The sequence below is a fragment of the Phyllobates terribilis genome, unplaced genomic scaffold (assembly GCF_046119375.1).
Source record: "Phyllobates terribilis strain yellow unplaced genomic scaffold, ASM4611937v1 Scaffold_7__3_contigs__length_470593459, whole genome shotgun sequence".
Classification (NCBI taxonomy): Eukaryota; Metazoa; Chordata; class Amphibia; order Anura; family Dendrobatidae; genus Phyllobates; species Phyllobates terribilis.
The window spans coordinates 216,871,761-216,889,499 of record NW_027362767.1 but is presented as its reverse complement, the minus strand read 5'-3'; the positions used below and the strand labels follow the sequence as shown (position 1 = coordinate 216,889,499).

Here is a 17,739-nt window from a genome sequence, read left to right as displayed (position 1 = left end):
AGTGTAAGCTCTTATGATCAGTGGGGTCCTCTCTCTCTCTCCCCTGTAGAGTGTAAGCTCTTATGGTCAGCAGGGTCCTCTCTCTCCTGTAGAGTGTAAGCTCTAATGGTCAGCGGGGTCCTCTCTCTCCTGTAGAGTGTAAGCTCTTATGGTCAGCGGGGTCCTCTCTCTCCTACATAGTGTAACCTCTTATGATCAGCAGGGTCCTCTCTCTCTCTCTCTTCTGTAGAGGATAAGCTCTTATGGTCAGTGGGGTCCTCTCTCTCCTGTAGTGTGTAAGCTCTTATGGTCAGCGGGGTCCTCTCTCTCCTGCATAGTGTAACCTCTTATGATCAGCAGGGTCCTCTCTCTCTCTCTCTCTTCTGTAGAGGATAAGCTCTTATGATCAGCAGGGTCCTCTCTCTCTCTCCTGTAAAGTGTAAGCTCTTATGGTCAGCAGGGTCCTCTCTCTCTCCTGTAGAGTGTAAGCTCTTATGATCAGGAGGGTCCTCTCTCTCTCTCCCCTGTAGAGTGTAAGCTCTTATGGTCAGCAGGGTCCTCTCTTCTGTAGAGTGTAAGCTCTTATGGTCAGCAGGGTCCTCTCTCTCTCCTGTAGAGTGTAAGCTCTTATGATCAGGAGGGTCCTCTCTCTCTCTCCCCTGTAGAGTGTAAGCTCTTATGGTCAGCAGGGTCCTCTCTTCTGTAGAGTGTAAGCTCTTATGGTCAGCAGGGTCCTCTCTCTCTCCTGTAGAGTGTAAGCTCTTATGATCAGGAGGGTCCTCTCTCTCTCTCCCCTGTAGAGTGTAAGCTGTTATGGTCAGCGGTGGCCTCTCTCTCTCTCTACGCCCCCCTACATGTATTTTCCGAGCAATTACAAGCTTTCCAGCATTGAAACTTGTGCAAATTGAATTCTTGGGGAAAATTTGGTGAATTTCGGAAGATCTGCTCATTTCTATCTACTGTTGATGTATGAGACGAGATGCCACACTGATGACAATACAGATGAAAGTTTTTTTTCTTTTTACACTCGAGTTAACTTAGCCATACTGTCCCTCACATAGACCCACAACGTTTCTGCTCTTCCATGGCAGCCCCAGCTGGAGCTCGCCCACCTCACTCGCTCTCAGGATGGCCCTATCCGGGTTACTGTCTCCTACTAGATTCTGGCCTGACTTCAATGTCTTCTCTGTAATGCCCTGCATGGCTGGCTGGTCGCTTTTGTCCTTGGACACTGTGCAGTAGTCATAGTGCTGTGACTAATACCACCTTCTTCTGGACTGGGGGTCCCCGGCCTGCTTCCTACATGTTCCGTTTCTCATCACAGACATCTCTCTATTCTTACAACCAGGAAATACGGCAGAGAAATATGGATCTCACTTACATTTCAGCAGAACTTGACAGGTTCCAGCTATCCCTGTGCTGCACACTTTATGTTCACCCCTATCTCTGGATCTCACACTCAGATCCGTCATTTTCATGGATGGGTCCATGTATTCTTTGATAAAAAATAAAAAATAAATCAGGCAGCACACAGACATTTCTCACAAATGTGTGATTGTAGCATTACACTTTACAGAGCTGACAAGGATAAACCTTTCACAAGCAGGAGGCAGGATAAAGTGGCATTACAGATAATACACTGAAGTGTAAGGCTAAGCTCCACCATGACTATTTCATGCTGCAGATGTTCTGCACAATTAGCTAAATTAGGGTCCTTGAGTTTTTCATTATGTTTTTGAGCTAGTAGTTTTATTAGTTGTGTTGAGCCTTTTACATTGTTTTATCACAATCAAACCAAAACAAACAGGGCAGCAATGATTAAAGACAGCCTTAGCCTGATAGAGGGGTGCGCAGACAAGTATGGGGGTAGCCAGGTACCACGGCCAAATGTATAGTACAAAGAAATAACTCTGACCAGCACCTCCTAAAAGAATGAAGCACATGTGAATAGGTGCAAGATGTTGTAACTGTAATATATACATAGCAAAGAGTAACAGCCACTAAAAAAAATAACACAGCCATTCTCTGTATGGTGAACGAAGAATCCTGAAGAAGGACACATCTGTAGTTGATCATCACAACACACTCCTATAGAAGTGAATGGGGCAGAAAATAAAAACAAATTAGAGGGAAAATATCTATCAGTACATACAATCTGGAAGGCTGCAGAAACCAAACCATAAAATCTGTTCTGGGGATGTGATCTGTAACCCTCGTTCAGGATCCCAACTATACTGTGGAATTCCACTTTGCCTTAAAGAGTACGTCTTGCAGACCTGACCCTTCCATATTAAGTCGCTCAATGAAATAGTGGCATGAAAATCAGTGGACTCAGCAGTGGGGCGCTCAGCAGTGGACTCAGCAGTGGGGCGCTCAGCAGTGGACTCAGCAGTGGGGCGCTCAGCAGTGGACTCAGCAGTGGGGCGCTCAGCAGTGGACTCCGCAGTGGACTCCGCAGTGGGGCGCTCAGCAGTGGACTCCGCAGTGGGGCGCTCAGCAGTGGACTCAGCAGTGGGGCGCTCAGCAGTGGACTCAGCAGTGGGGCGCTCAGCAGTGGACTCCGCAGTGGGGCGCTCAGCAGTGGACTCCGCAGTGGGGCGCTCAGCAGTGGACTCCGCAGTGGGGCGCTCAGCAGTGGACTCCGCAGTGGGGCGCTCAGCAGTGGACTCCGCAGTGGGGCGCTCAGCAGTGGACTCAGCAGTGGGGCGCTCAGCAGTGGACTCAGCAGTGGGGCGCTCAGCAGTGGACTCAGCAGTGGGGCCCTCAGCAGTGGGGCGCTCAGCAGTGGACTCAGCAGTGGGGCGCTCAGCAGTGGACTCAGCAGTGGGGCGCTCAGCAGTGGGGCGCTCAGCAGTGGACTCAGCAGTTGGGCGCTCAGCAGTGGGGCGCTCAGCAGTGGACTCAGCAGTGGGGCCCTCAGCAGTGGGGCGCTCAGCAGTGGACTCCGCAGTGGACTCCGCAGTGGGGCGCTCAGCAGTGGACTCAGCAGTGGGGCGCTCAGCAGTGGACTCAGCAGTGGGGCGCTCAGCAGTGGACTCAGCAGTGGGGCGCTCAGCAGTGGACTCAGCAGTGGGGCGCTCAGCAGTGGACTCAGCAGTGGGGCCCTCAGCAGTGGACTCAGCAGTGGGGCGCTCAGCAGTGGGGCGCTCAGCAGTGGGGCCCTCAGCAGTGGGGCGCTCAGCAGTGGGGCGCTCAGCAGTGGGGCGCTCAGCAGTGGACTCAGCAGTGGGGCGCTCAGCAGTGGACTCAGCAGTGGGGCCCTCAGCAGTGGACTCAGCAGTGGGGCGCTCAGCAGTGGGGCGCTCAGCAGTGGGGCGCTCAGCAGTGGACTCAGCAGTGGGGCCCTCAGCAGTGGGGCGCTCAGCAGTGGGGCGCTCAGCAGTGGGGCGCTCAGCAGTGGGGCGCTCAGCAGTGGAGCGCTCAGCAGTGCGCTGTTTCTGAACCAATCAGATAATCTGGTCTGAAAAGTAAGTGGCTTTAATATAATAGATCACTCCTAATCCTTAGGACTCTTAGGAAAGGATTCTCAAGTGATTACCGTATTTTTCGGACTATAAGACGCACTTAGGTTTTAGAGGAGGAAAAAAAAAAAATGTAAGCAAAAAATGTGTTCATGATGCACTTTTTAGGGTCTTCTGCTGACACTGGTATAGGGGTAATGTCCCCCAATTCTGACAATATCCCCCATCCTGGTATATATGCCCCCCCCTTCCTTTTATACGTGGTCCCATCCCCATCCTGGTATGCATGGCACCCCTCATCCCTGTCCTGGTATGCATGGCACCCCTTATCCCCAATCCTGGTATGCATGGCACAGCAATCCCCATCCTGGTATGCATGGCCCCCTCATCCCTATCCTGGTATGCAAGGCACCCCTAATCCCTATCCTGGTATGCATGGCACCCCTAATCCCTATCCTGGTATGCATGGCACCCCTAATCCCCATCCTGGTATGCATGGCACCCCTAATCCCCATCCTGGTATGCATGGCACCCCTCATCCCTGTCCTGGTATGCATGACACAGCAATTCCCATCCTGGTATGCATGGCACCCCTCATCCCTGTCCTGGTGTGCATGGCACCCCTCATCCCCATCCTGGTATGCATGGCACCCCTCATCCCTGTCCTGGTATGCATGGCACAGCAATTCCCATCCTGGTATGCATGGCACCCCTCATCCCTGTCCTGGTATGCATGGCACCCCTCATCCCCATACTGGTATGCATGGCACCCCTCATCCCCATCCTGGTATGCATGGCACCCCTCATCCCTGTCCTGGTATGCATGGCACCCCTCATCCCCATCCTGGTATGCATGGCACAGCAATCCCCATCCTGGTATGCATGCTTCATCTTTATCTTGTTATGTATGGCCCCCTCAGAGTTACCCTGGTATGTATGGCCCCCTCATCCTTATCCTGGTATGCATGGTCCCCCTAATCCCCATCATGCTGCACATAAAAAAAATAAACACTCCTACTCACCTTTCTTCTCTCCTCCAGCGCTGCGTCCTGTCTGCCCGCACTGATCTCTCCATGTGAGTAACGCATGGAGTCACTGCCATGCGCAGCTCACAAGGAGAAATCAGCTGCCGGAAGTCACTGCTCCCCACGCCGGGACTGTGTGTGGGGGGAGCAGTGACTTCATGCTCCTTCATAACCGGCACACAGTGTATCAGCAGCGCGGCTCCTGCTGTTGCCGGGCTATCGCATGTGCCCGCTTATTAAAGGGCATGAATATTCACCCCCTCCCCACGCCCATGGGCTTGGAGAGGTTGAATATTCATGCCCTTTAACAGCGGGCACACGCTATCGCCCGGCAGCAGCAGGAGCCGCGCTGCTGATACACTGCGTGCCGCTATTAAGGAGTATGAATATTCAGTGCTCCCCATGCCCCATGGGCATGGGGAGCAGTGAATATTGATTTTCTTTAGCAGTGGGGACAGTGTAGGATGCAGGGGGCGGCTGCTGCTTCCTGTGCCCCGCTCCTCCACCGCTACCGCTCCCCCCCACACCCCTCCCAACATTCGGACTATAAAGACGCACCCCCCCATTCTCCTACAAAATTCTGGAGGAAAAAAGTGGGTCTTATAGTCCGAAAAATACGGTAATTACTTTAATACCCAAGTCCATTGAGACTTGCTAACTACTGGTTGTGTGCTAATAATGCATCTTCCTCAGTCATAGTGATCTCTATAGGTCATGTAACGCTCCATAGTCAGAAAATAGTCAGAATCCAGTAATGGAAAATTGTATTCCCAAAAGGTCACATAATGATTGCTGGAGCCGTGATGACAGTCAGTGCAATGATCATGCTGCTCTTCTTCACCTTGTCTGGGCTTTCAAAAGCTTAAAGTGTCTACAGGATCCTACGCTTTTTGCAGTTTCTTATGGCTTGTAAAAAACAAACAAAAAAAAAGATATCCTGGATTTTCATAAATGTTTCCAACTTCTTTTTTCTAAAGTATACATGAGTTTCACAAGCTTTTTCTCCCTATAAAAACACTTGTGAGAAAATGCCGAATATGCTGACTTAGAGGAGGAAAAAAAAAGACAAGCAACCCCCCTCGGCACGCAGGTGGCCAAGTGTCACCATGAAGGCTCCAAGCCTTAAAAGTATTTATTTTTTACAAAAGTCCAGAATGGAGTTAATTTTTTCCTCTTTTTTTAAAGCCGCAATCCTCACCGCACCGATGCCCTGTCCTCCGATAGTCTACCTTTTGCTGTAGCAATGATGTGACCACTGCAGCCAATCAATGGCTGTATTGAGACCTCGTTGCTCGAGCAGGAACTTCATGATGTATTTGAACAAGAAATAAGAATGTTTTGGTAAAACAGGTAATGCTTTATTTTTGCCAGTTATCGTATAAACTAATATAAATTAACATATAAAGATGCTGTAACTATATACAGGGGCCGGGGTGGGGTTGGGGGCTCAGTCTATGTCCAGGTCGCTGTCGTCACTATAGCACTGGACGGACGGATTACAGATAGACGAGCGCTGCACATCCTTCTCTGGTAACAAGCTGCACTCATGCAAAAACGCTTCCAGGTCGACGGCAAAGAAATCTTCCCCGAGCTGATCCGTTATCCGGACAAAATTCCCCACCAGCTCCCCGGCCTTGTAGACCAGCAGCGCGGGCAGAGCGTTCTCACTGAACTTACTGCTGGTGCCCAGGAGGGAACTTTTCACTCTGCAGAACTTCACCCCGGGGTACTCGGCTGCCAGACAGATGATGCTACCGCTGGCAGCTTCTCCGCCCGCCACCTCGTCTTCATAGATCAGGATGATCACCAGGGTGTTCTTGTGCTCCTTATCTACAGTATCCAGGAACTCCTCCCCGCTGCTGATGTCAAACACCTTCTTGTAAACCTGCGATTGGCAGAGCTGCAGCTTCATCTCCTCGATCCTCTGCTTTCTGTATTGCTCCAAGAAGTCTTCATCATCCTCCTTGTGCAGCTGGTTGTACTCCTGCATCGTCATCTGGAAAAGAAGGAACGTCCATCAGACTAAGAGTAGAGCGGCCGACCGTCTAGTCTGTATGGGGGCCTCCGACACGTCACAACAGATAGCGGGGGATGGAAGGATCAAGCATGGGGAGATTAGCTGTCATTTGTTTACTTGGAGGAAAAAAAAAAGGAGGAGAAGAGAAAAAAAAAAAAGGAGAGGAAGAGAAAAAAAAAAAAAGGAGAGGAAGAGAAAAAAAAAAAGGAGAGGAAGAGAAAAAAAAAAAGGGGAGGAAGAGAAAAAAAAAAAGGGGAGGAAGAGAAAAAAAAAAGGAGAGGAAGAGAAAAAAAAAAGGAGAGGAAGAGAAAAAAAAGGAGAGGAAGAGAAAAAAAGGAGAAGAGAAAAGGAGAGGAGAAAAATGGAGAAAAGAAAAAAACAAAACAAGGGGGAGTAGGAGGGAAAGAAAAAAGGAGAGAAGAAAAAAGGAGAGAAGAGAAGAAAAAAAAAAGAAATGAGGTGGAGAGACCCTTTGTTGCAGATTTCTGTTCCAATTACATGATGAGAGTCCTGACTGTGGCAAGGATCAGACTGTCACATTTCACAGGCCGCAATGCAGAGACCGACCACTGGTTTCCCGAACCGAGCATACAAGATATTTAAGGCTACGAGTTGGAATCAGGAGCTGTACGGTCAGTCTGTGCACTGCAGTCTGGGTATCAGGAAAGGCGGCCGTCTGCACCTGGCCTCAATGTGCAAAGGCCGACAATTCCCAAGACTGTTTGTTTCCGGTTCTCAGCGCGTGTAGACAGCGATCACCGGAGCAACGAGCAGAACGTTCATTCGTTAGGAATTGAGATGGTTTATGCAGACATAAGGATCATGGCTATCGGCAGCAGCAGTGTAACCAGAGGGGCGCTGCCGGCTACATGACGCTGGATGGGAACAAGGCCGCCGCTTTAACCATCGCTCTCATTCTGGTTTTCTGTCGGTCAGAGTAAATTACCACCAGGCTGAAATTGGCTGGTGTAAATGTGGAGTAAAGGAAGCTAATGTTACCATAGGATTATACAACTGTGCAGAGGACGCGGTGTCATCCTTTATACATGGACGAAGGTGATTAAATCACAGATACAAGAGCTCCTTCATATTATCGCTCCCAGTGCTGTCTGTCAACCAACGCTCAGCACTCAAACCAATGTTATTCAATGGGGCGGTGTAGCGGAGGGTTTTTTTACAGATCCATTCTAAGCATTAAAATTTGCAGCATGAACTTGTTTCTTCTGCGTCAGATGAGACTCGTCCAGTCATTTTTTGGGTGCGCAAAAAATAAAATAAAATAAATACCTTAAATTGGATTCCATAGGAAGCCATTATACAGCATCTGATTTGTTAGATACAATACAGCTTCCTGTGTTAAAGAATTGCAGTGTAAGTTTTTAATAACTGCTGCTGTATAAAAACTGATGTCGTGCGGATGACAAGTGAAGAAAAATCGCCAACGTTTTCTGGATGAAACTCGGGATGATTTTTTTATATGCTCATTTGAACCCGGCCCAAGAATACAAGAATATGTTATAGCTGTAATCAGTATTTGGAGAACACACGTAGTGTGACCATGTGCATTCCTGTTGTGGTAAAGCGGCTTGCTGAGCTGTACACAGAGGTAGATATGGAACACTGTTTCTTTAAATTTTGGGTTGGTTTATTTAAACATGTCATAAACCACCCTGGAATCCATACAGTAAACACAGCCCATTCGGCATAATACCAAAACAAAACAAAACTACAGCACAGTCCGTATATCGACCAGGGTCCGGCCACTCGGGGATAGCCACACACAGTTCAGATTTAGCCCAACACATGCAAGCTCCTCTCTGGAGCAAGCCTCTCCAATAACTGACCCATACCCGAGTCACAAGGCTGGGTTTTTATAGCCCAGACCACACCCTGAGGTGGAGATATGGAGAACAACCTCCCTCCCATCTCTATGGTTATTCTCATAGAACACGCCCTTTTATACATGGCTGATTAACCCTCTCTGTACCTACCCTGCAGGAGAAAACTTCCATGTTTCACATCACTGTGGCTGATAGCCTGAGTGAAACATATCTGAGCTGATGTTTTTATTGATACCATTTTGGGGTAGATACGATGTTTTGACCGCCCATTATTGCATTTTATTGCAATGTTGTGGCGACCAAAAAAAACCCAAAAAAACCCGTAATTCTGGCGTTTTGATATTTTTCTTGTTACTCCGTTTACCGATCGGATTTAGTTTATATTTTGATAGATTGGGCGATTCTGAATGAAGCGATATGAAATGTGTATTTTTTATTGTTTTTATTATGAATGGTGCAAAAGGAAGTTATTTGAACTTTTAGAATTTTTTTAAAACTTTTCTTCTACTTTTTACTGGCTTTAATAGTCTCCTTAGGAGACGTGAAGCGGTGATCCCTTGTGCTACACACGTCTCATGCTGCACATAACACATCTGCATCTCTGGCTGCTATGGGCATAAAAGGGGACAAACTTATGGTGTGACCCCCATGCTCCCCTGACCTCAACCCCATTGAGAACCTCTGGAGCATCATCAAAAGGAGTGTCTATGATGGCGGGAGGCAGTTCACATCTAAGCAACAGCTCTGGGAGGGTATTCTGTCCTCATGCAAAACAATTGAAGCAGAAACCATCCAAAACCTGACAAATTCAATGGACGAGAGAGTTCAGAAGCTCCTTTCGAACAAGGGGTCCTATGTGCAAATGTAACATCACCTAGAATAAAGTTTTGAGTTGAAAACTGTTTGATTTCAGTGTGTAATAACCTGCTAATGCTTATAATTTCAAAAATGACCATTTTTTTGTTCTTTATTAAAATGAAAAGGTTGAAAACTCTGCTGTGCATAATAATTTGGGACATGCATTTTGAGTGCAGTTTGAGTTTTTTATTTTTTTAAAAATATCCTGTTATCATAGGCAGTTTATACAAAAACCTTTCAATTGTACTCTAATAGTTATTTGACTGGAAAATTACAATGACTGCAATTCATATAGGGAATTTGAGAAAATCTGAGAAAATATTATTTGCATAATAATTTGGAACACAGTGTATTAATGAGTTTACATCCATCCACCTCCTGATAAAATAATTGCAGGATAGATTGGGGGGCCAGACCCCACCAGTCTCATATTGATGCTCTATTGTGCGGATTAGGTCATCAAAATCCTGTGGGACGCAAAAACCCTTTAAAAAGGTATTTCCATGTTTGGAGGTTATCCCCTATTAGGGCTTGTGCACTACAACCATATTTTCGGTCTGATTTGCCTCCCATTAAAAGAAAATGGATCACGCTCAAATCAGTGTTATTCAATGGGGCGGTGCAGAACTATTCACAGGATGCGCGATTTTCCTCATATCGGATGAGACTCGCCCATTCAAGTCTATGGGTGTGAGAAAAGAAAACGTATACTGTACAGAGCCACAATATGACATCTGATTTTTAAGGATACAGAATTGTAATGTAACATAGGACAAGGTAAATGGCCCTAAAAAAGATTAATAGCTGCTGTAAAAAATGGATTGTACACGGATGACAGGTGAGAAAAAAATCTTCCCACTTTTTAGGATGAAAATAGGACTGAGCTTGTATACTGTTGTGTGACCCTAGATTAGATTAAAGCGGTGGTCCATCGTGTACACGGCCCCTCCATTCATTCTAACGGGGGCGCCGGATATCAGATGGAAGAAGTGCTCACCTATCTCCGATGCTCCCAAAGGAATGAATGGAGGGGCCGTGTACACGATGGACCACCATTCAATCACATAGGGCTCTTCTGAGACCCGGTTCTTGGAATCGTCCTCACAGCAATTGGAAAGTGATCACCTATCCTATGGGTGGGGAATACCTTCTAAACTTGAGAGGACCCCTTTAAGTCAGTGATAACATGTCAGTTCCTTCCCCCTGACCCCTCTCTCTTTCCTTATCTCAGCTCTTCAGGTGTTGATTGTGTCACTGTCTTCTACTCCTCATCTTGCTGTATAATAGACCTTGGACTCAGGAGATCCCGTGATGGTGCGATGGGGGCAGGAGGACACAGTGCGGCTGTACGAGGAGCAGGACAGTGTGCAAGGAGGGGGATCAGTCCGGAGTCACACACCGAGATCAAAAATCATCATTTTCCATTAGATACATCTAGACATGTCGTATGATACTACTTTTTAAAATAATCAAAGTTATTGAAAAGCAAAAATCGTAATTTTCCAGGCCCCCTTCTACCTACGTGAGCGCCGATCAGGCAGGAGGTCTGCCCTGTTGCAGATCAGCTCGGATCGGGATTGGAGGAAATGTCTGGAGTTTTTCATTCTATGTAAAGGAAAAGACAAACGGCGGCTTTACCTTCCCGTGTAACTTTTCATCCAGTTCTTTCTGCTTCTGTTTCTCCTTCTCCTCGTCCAGGTGAGACTTGCAGGTCATGGACAACCTCTTGACCAGCTGCTCCAGCTCCCTCTTCTGCTCCTCGCTCTGCTCCGTCTCCAGCTGCTTGTAGCGCCTCCAGTCGTTGATGACGCCTTTTGGACCTGAGCAAACCATAGTTTCGTGAGAAGGGAACAGAAAATTATGGGTGATAATGGATACAACATGGCAGCGTTCTAGAATAGTCCAGACTAGTGCCAGCGTCGGGCACCACTGACCCACAGAACGGTCAAAACATTTATTTTTCTGTGTTTTTTTTTTCTCTCCTTCTTCCAAGATCCATAATCTGACGCCCCACTGAGAACACAACACTTAAAAGCTGTTGTCAGAGACTGACAGCGGTTATTTAACAGTTACAGCTCGCATCTGCTGTTAGGAGCTGGTGGTGCCTGCATAACGCAGCCGCCACCTGCAGGGTGCGCAACGGACTCAGCACCTGAACCTGCATCAACTCCATCACAGCGTATGAAGGGTTAAGGAGAAATCTCAGTGTGAACTTATTCCCCATACTGCTGGTGGCTCAGGCATATATTACAGGAGTTGGCTAGTGATAACTTGCTGGTCAGGTGAGGTCCGACTGCAGGGAGCTGCACCGACTGGCAGAATGCAGCACTTTTATCCCAGTATCAAAATAAAGAGTCAGGTTGGATGTCTGATTGCCGCCCCAGGCAGGCTTCCTCCCGAGCGCGGCGCCGCCCCAGGCAGGCATCCTCCCGAGCGCGGCGCCGCCCCAGGCAGGCATCCTCCAGAGCGCGGCGCCGCCCCAGGCAGGCATCCTCCAGAGCGCGGCGCCGCCCCAGGCAGGCATCCTCCAGAGCGCGGCGCCGCCCCAGGCAGGCATCCTCCAGAGCGCGGCGCCGCCCCAGGCAGGCATCCTCCAGAGCGCGGCGCCGCCCCAGGCAGGCATCCTCCAGAGCGCGGCGCCGCCCCAGGCAGGCATCCTCCAGAGCGCGGCGCCGCCCCAGGCAGGCATCCTCCAGAGCGCGGCGCCGCCCCAGGCAGGCATCCTCCAGAGCGCGGCGCCGCCCCAGGCAGGCATCCTCCAGAGCGCGGCGCCGCCCCAGGCAGGCATCCTCCAGAGCGCGGCGCCGCCCCAGGCAGGCATCCTCCAGAGCGCGGCGCCGCCCCAGGCAGGCATCCTCCAGAGCGCGGCGCCGCCCCAGGCAGGCATCCTCCAGAGCGCGGCGCCGCCCCAGGCAGGCATCCTCCAGAGCGCGGCGCCGCCCCAGGCAGGCATCCTCCAGAGCGCGGCGCCGCCCCAGGCAGGCATCCTCCAGAGCGCGGCGCCGCCCCAGGCAGGCATCCTCCAGAGCGCGGCGCCGCCCCAGGCAGGCATCCTCCAGAGCGCGGCGCCGCCCCAGGCAGGCATCCTCCAGAGCGCGGCGCCGCCCCAGGCAGGCATCCTCCAGAGCGCGGCGCCGCCCCAGGCAGGCATCCTCCAGAGCGCGGCGCCGCCCCAGGCAGGCATCCTCCAGTGCGCGGCGCCGCCCCAGGCAGGCATCCTCCAGAGCGCGGCGCCGCCCCAGGCAGGCATCCTCCAGAGCGCGGCGCCGCCCCAGGCAGGCATCCTCCAGAGCGCGGCGCCGCCCCAGGCAGGCATCCTCCAGAGCGCGGCGCCGCCCCAGGCAGGCATCCTCCAGAGCGCGGCGCCGCCCCAGGCAGGCATCCTCCAGAGCGCGGCGCCGCCCCAGGCAGGCATCCTCCAGAGCGCGGCGCCGCCCCAGGCAGGCATCCTCCAGAGCGCGGCGCCGCCCCAGGCAGGCATCCTCCAGAGCGCGGCGCCGCCCCAGGCAGGCATCCTCCAGAGCGCGGCGCCGCCCCAGGCAGGCATCCTCCAGAGCGCGGCGCCGCCCCAGGCAGGCATCCTCCAGAGCGCGGCGCCGCCCCAGGCAGGCATCCTCCAGAGCGCGGCGCCGCACCAGGCAGGCATCCTCCAGAGCGCGGCGCCGCACCAGGCAGGCATCCTCCAGAGCGCGGCGCCGCACCAGGCAGGCATCCTCCAGAGCGCGGCGCCGCACCAGGCAGGCATCCTCCAGAGCGCGGCGCCGCACCAGGCAGGCATCCTCCAGAGCGTGGCGCCGCACCAGGCAGGCATCCTCCAGAGCGCGGCAGGCATCCTCCAGAGCGCACCAGGCAGGCATCCTCCAGATCCTCCAGAGCGTGGCGCCGCACCAGGCATTCTCCCAAGCGCGGCGCCGCACCAGGCATTCTCCCGAGCGCGGCGCCGCACCAGGCTTCCTCTCGAGCGCGGCGCCGCACCAGGCATTCTCCCGAGCGCGGCGCCGCACCAGGCATTCTCCCGAGCGCGGCGCCGCACCAGGCATTCTCCCGAGCGCGGCGCCGCACCAGGCATTCTCCCGAGCGCGGCGCCGCACCAGGCATTCTCCCGAGCGCGGCGCCGCACCAGGCATTCTCCCGAGTGCAGAGCTCGGCAGTTCCATAGGGAATGAATGGAGCGGTGGTCGAGTATGTGAAGTCCATTCTAATGAGGGTAAAAATTCCTTGTTCTGCCAATCAATGCGGGTCCTAGCAATGGGTGATAAGATTCATTACCCAAATCTGTCCCGGTGCCAATTGGGGTTCACAATCTAAACTAAAAGTTCTCTTTTTCAAGTGGTCGACATTTTATAAGAAGTGGCGTGATCAGACGCCAAAAAACAAGTTTACTTTAATGCACAACAGAAAACAAGTGCACATCGTAAGGGAAATCTTCGCCAGCTCATTACTAGCGTAGATTTTATTTCCTGGCACATCGGCAGCCTGAGATACCCCAAAGCCATTAATATACTCCGGTGTACAGGACGCCGGTCTTAATAAATCTCCCCCATGGATTACACTCGCATCCACAGTGCAGCGCAGGGGGATTGTGCACCACGATCTGGGGACCATGCGCACAGCATGGCGAGTACATGAGGTCTTGTCTATACACATTATGGGGCCAGATTCATCCTTTGCAAAAAAATTTTTAGGTAATTTTTTTCTTTTATGGCATTCGTACACTTTTTTTGCACCAAATTCTTAAAAATGGCGAATGTGGTCATGTATTTTACAGAAAATCACAAATGTATATTACGTGTGTTTAAAGGGGTTGTCTGGCCTTCTGATAAAAATCCGAAGTTACTCTATGTGACTGCAGACTTCTGAAGCCTTAAAAGTCCCAGAAAAGTATTAAAGGGGTTGTCCGGACTGCTGATAACTCCATGGTCACATGACTGCTGAATCCTTACAGCTTGACATCGCACACCGTCAGGATTCTCCACTAATGGTGGTGAGACCGGGCGGCCACGGCAATCTGCAGACTTCCGGCCACATTCCCACTAGACGTGACCGGCATCGCTCAAGTGAATTGGCTCCTGGAGATTTCTTTTAAATCACATAAGAAGAATTGTAGAAAGCGACACTCGGTGACGCTCCTGGCAGTGTCCTGATACCTCGGCTGAAGGAATCTGTTATTACCTGTGTTGACGGCGCTGCCTTCCTTCCCTCCATCACACTCTCCGCCAGCGCTCTGTCGTATCTTCCGGTCCTGATCGCTGTCCTCCTCCTCGTCGCTGCTGCTGCTGTAGTAGTACTGACACTTCTCCCCCAACAGCTTGTCGTCCAGGGCAGTCATTCTGCCGCTATCATATGTGACCGGACGAGGGATCTGCGGGACGGAGGAGCAAAGCGTCAGGAATCTACACAGACATGACAGAAGGGCGGACACGTGACGGAGCGCGCTGCCAACAACTGCACAAATCCTGGATAAACTACCATGGAGACTGCTCCGCAGCCGGAGTCAGCGCAGTGAGTGACAGCACTGCTGCATCCATCATTGAGATGAGAAGAGACCACTGCACACCACCAGGATGGGGGAAGGGGGAGGAGAGAGCACCACACACCACCGGGATGGGGGAAGGAGGAGGAGAGGCGAGAGCACCGCACACCACCGGGATGGGAGAAGGGGGAGGAGAGGCGAGAGCACCGCACACCACCGGGAAGGGGGAGGAGAGGCGAGGGCACCGCACACCACCGGGAAGGAGGAGGAGAGGCGAGAGCACCGCACACCACCGGGATGGGGGAAGGGGGAGGAGAGAGCGCCGCACACCACCGGGATGGGGGGGGGAGGAGGAGGAGAGGCGAGAGCACCGCACACCACCGGGAAGGGGGAGGAGAGGCGAGGGCACCGCACACCACCGGGAAGGAGGAGGAGAGGCGAGAGCACCGCACACCACCGGGATGGGGGAAGGGGGAGGAGAGAGCGCCGCACACCACCGGGATGGGGGGGGGGGGAGGAGGAGAGGCGAGAGCACCGCACACCACCGGGATAGGGGGGGAAGGAGGAGGAGAGGCGAGAGCACCGCACACCACCGGGATAGGGGGGGAAGGAGGAGGAGAGGCGAGAGCACCGCACACCACCGGGACGGGGGGGAAGGAGGAGGAGAGGCGAGAGCACCGCACACCACCGGGATGGGGGAAGGGGGAGGAGAGGCGGGAGCATCGCACACCATCGGGATGGGGGAAGGGGGAGGAGAGAGCGCCGCACACCACCGGGATGGGGGAAGGAGGAGGAGAGGCGAGAGCACCGCACACCACCGCGATGGGGGAAGAGGGAGGAGAGGCGAGAGCACCGCACACCACCGGGATGGGGGGAAGGGGGAGGAGAGGCGAGAGCACCGCACACCACCGGGATGGGGGGAAGGGGGAGGAGAGGCGAGAGCACCGCACACCACCGGGATGGGGGGAAGGGGGAGGAGAGGCGAGAGCACCGCACACCACCGGGATGGGGGGAAGGGGGAGGAGGCGAGAGCGCAGCACACCACCGGGATGGGGGGGGGGGGGGGAAGGAGAAGCGAGAGCACCGCACACCACTGCGATGGGGGAAGGGGGAGGAGAGGTGAGAGCACCGCACACCACCGCGATGGGGGAAGGGGGAGGAGAGAGCACCGCACACCACCGCGATGGGGGAAGGGGGAGGAGAGACGAGAGCACCGCACACCACCGCAATGGGGGAAGCTGGAGGAGAGGAGAGAGCACCGCACACCACCGCGATGGGGGAAGAGGGAGGAGAGGCGAGAGCACCGCACACCACCGGGATGGGGGAAGCGGGAGGAGAGGCGAGAGCACCGCACACCACCGGGATGGGGGAAGAGGGAGGAGAGGCGAGAGCACCGCACACCACCGGGATGGGGGAAGCGGGAGGAGAGGCGAGAGCACCGCACACCACCGCGATGGGGGGAAGCAGGAAGAGAGGCGAGAGCACCGCACACCACCGGGATGGGGGTAGGGGGGAAAAGGGAGAGGTGAGAGCATATATCTGGATCCCGTTTTGCAGGGACTTTAGGACACAGAACACAATGTGAGAGCACCCTTATTATTTCCACCGCTCCAGTGTATATTATATATTTTTTTCTTTTAGGGTCCAGAGATCTGGAGCTTGTTATTGATGCCTCCGTCACTCCGGCTCGATTCCCCGCCTCCTGCGCCACTGACAGCTCCTTGGCCTAAAGTCACACAGCGCGGGGGTCGCGTCCCTGCAGATCTGTGCGGCCCCCAGCCATCAGCAGGTGATCAGCTATCGGGCAGACGGGGTCTCACTGGACTATCCCTTTAAGATAATGAGGAAGAAGCCGGCATCAGTGTCTCCATTCCCGATGCAGATCCATGTGTCTCCATGGTTACAGACACTGCACATCCCCCATCCTCTACAGCCTGATGTCAGCGAGAGCTCGGGGCACACAGAGGTAAGGGGGCTGCGGGGACAAACTGCTCCCGGGGGCAACACCGTGTAGTGAGGGGCTGCGCTGCAGGAGAGCAGAGGGTAATGGGACATCACACAGGGAGCATGTGCGGGCAGCAGTGTGTACAGGGATCACAAGTGCAAAGTGGACACTAAACACCCCTGCAGTGTAAAGAAACGGGGGTCTCTCAAAAATCGATTGCAAATTGCACAGATCAGATCGGCCAATAAAGGGTTACTGTGACCACTAGTATAGAGCTGAGGATCGCTCCGCCGCCGCACACGATACCTACATTGTTACGATCCTCCGCCGACAAAATGCAGCAGATGGGCAGATAATGTCAGGGCGGAGACTAGGCCATGTCATGTGACCGGAAGAGGAGGAGCTTAGGCGCCCGGAGCGCTGCGGACTGAGCGGAAGTCTGCCAGTGTCGCGTATGACGTAAGCGTCACGTGCTAGTGAGCGGTCACATGACCACTCTGTGCGGTTCGGCGCTGGGACGGGGCGGGGGGCTGTGCTGTGTGCACTGCGCTCTGCGGGGCGGGAGAGCCATATATCAGGCGAGGCGTTTTTTTTTTTTTGTGGGGGGTAAGCTAATCCTTTTGAAGAAGATGGAGAGGGATAACTGGGCTCATCATCATCATCATCTGTATGCAGCGTCACCATACGACATCCCGCTGTTATGTGTCTGTAAGGCCGTGTTCACACGCTGCAGAAATCCTGTGTTTTTTGTTTTCTGCAGGATCCGCACCAAACCCCACAATAACAATCTTTTTTGAGTATTGCTGCGTTGTTTTTAGGCCTTTCCCTCTTATTTGATGCGTTTTTGGTGTATTTCATGTCTTTTTTTATATTTCTGAAAAGCTTTGATTCTGCACTCAATAAAGTATCTGCAGTTTTTTTTTTCATGCCTTTTTTTAGGTTCAACGTAGAAGACAAGAGAGAGAAAAAGCTCCAAAACCGCAGAGTTCAGCAGCATCTTACGACCACAGGGGGGCGCAGCTCTCATGAAATCACATCCGCTTTGCTCGGACAGTTGGGCCATGTTCACACATGTGTTTTTTTTTACGTCAGAAATCTGCAGCAAAACTGATCTCTGGCAGGAAATCAGCTGCGGCAAAA

The 17,739-nt window shown here is 52.8% G+C and overlaps 1 protein-coding gene across 1 annotated transcript; it reads right to left on the bottom strand.

Annotated features, from left to right (window-relative positions):
- Nucleotides 1-5,801: 5,801 nt before the first annotated feature.
- Nucleotides 5,802-17,052, bottom strand: PDCL (phosducin like). The gene is made up of 4 exons (XM_073637752.1): nucleotides 16,910-17,052; nucleotides 14,354-14,543; nucleotides 10,820-11,001; nucleotides 5,802-6,461 (listed from the first exon to the last, which is right to left on the bottom strand). Exons 2-4 carry the CDS (start codon nucleotides 14,508-14,510, stop codon nucleotides 5,913-5,915), a joined length of 888 nt encoding a protein of 295 aa, XP_073493853.1. The 5' UTR covers nucleotides 14,511-14,543; nucleotides 16,910-17,052; the 3' UTR covers nucleotides 5,802-5,912.
- Nucleotides 17,053-17,739: the final 687 nt, after the last annotated feature.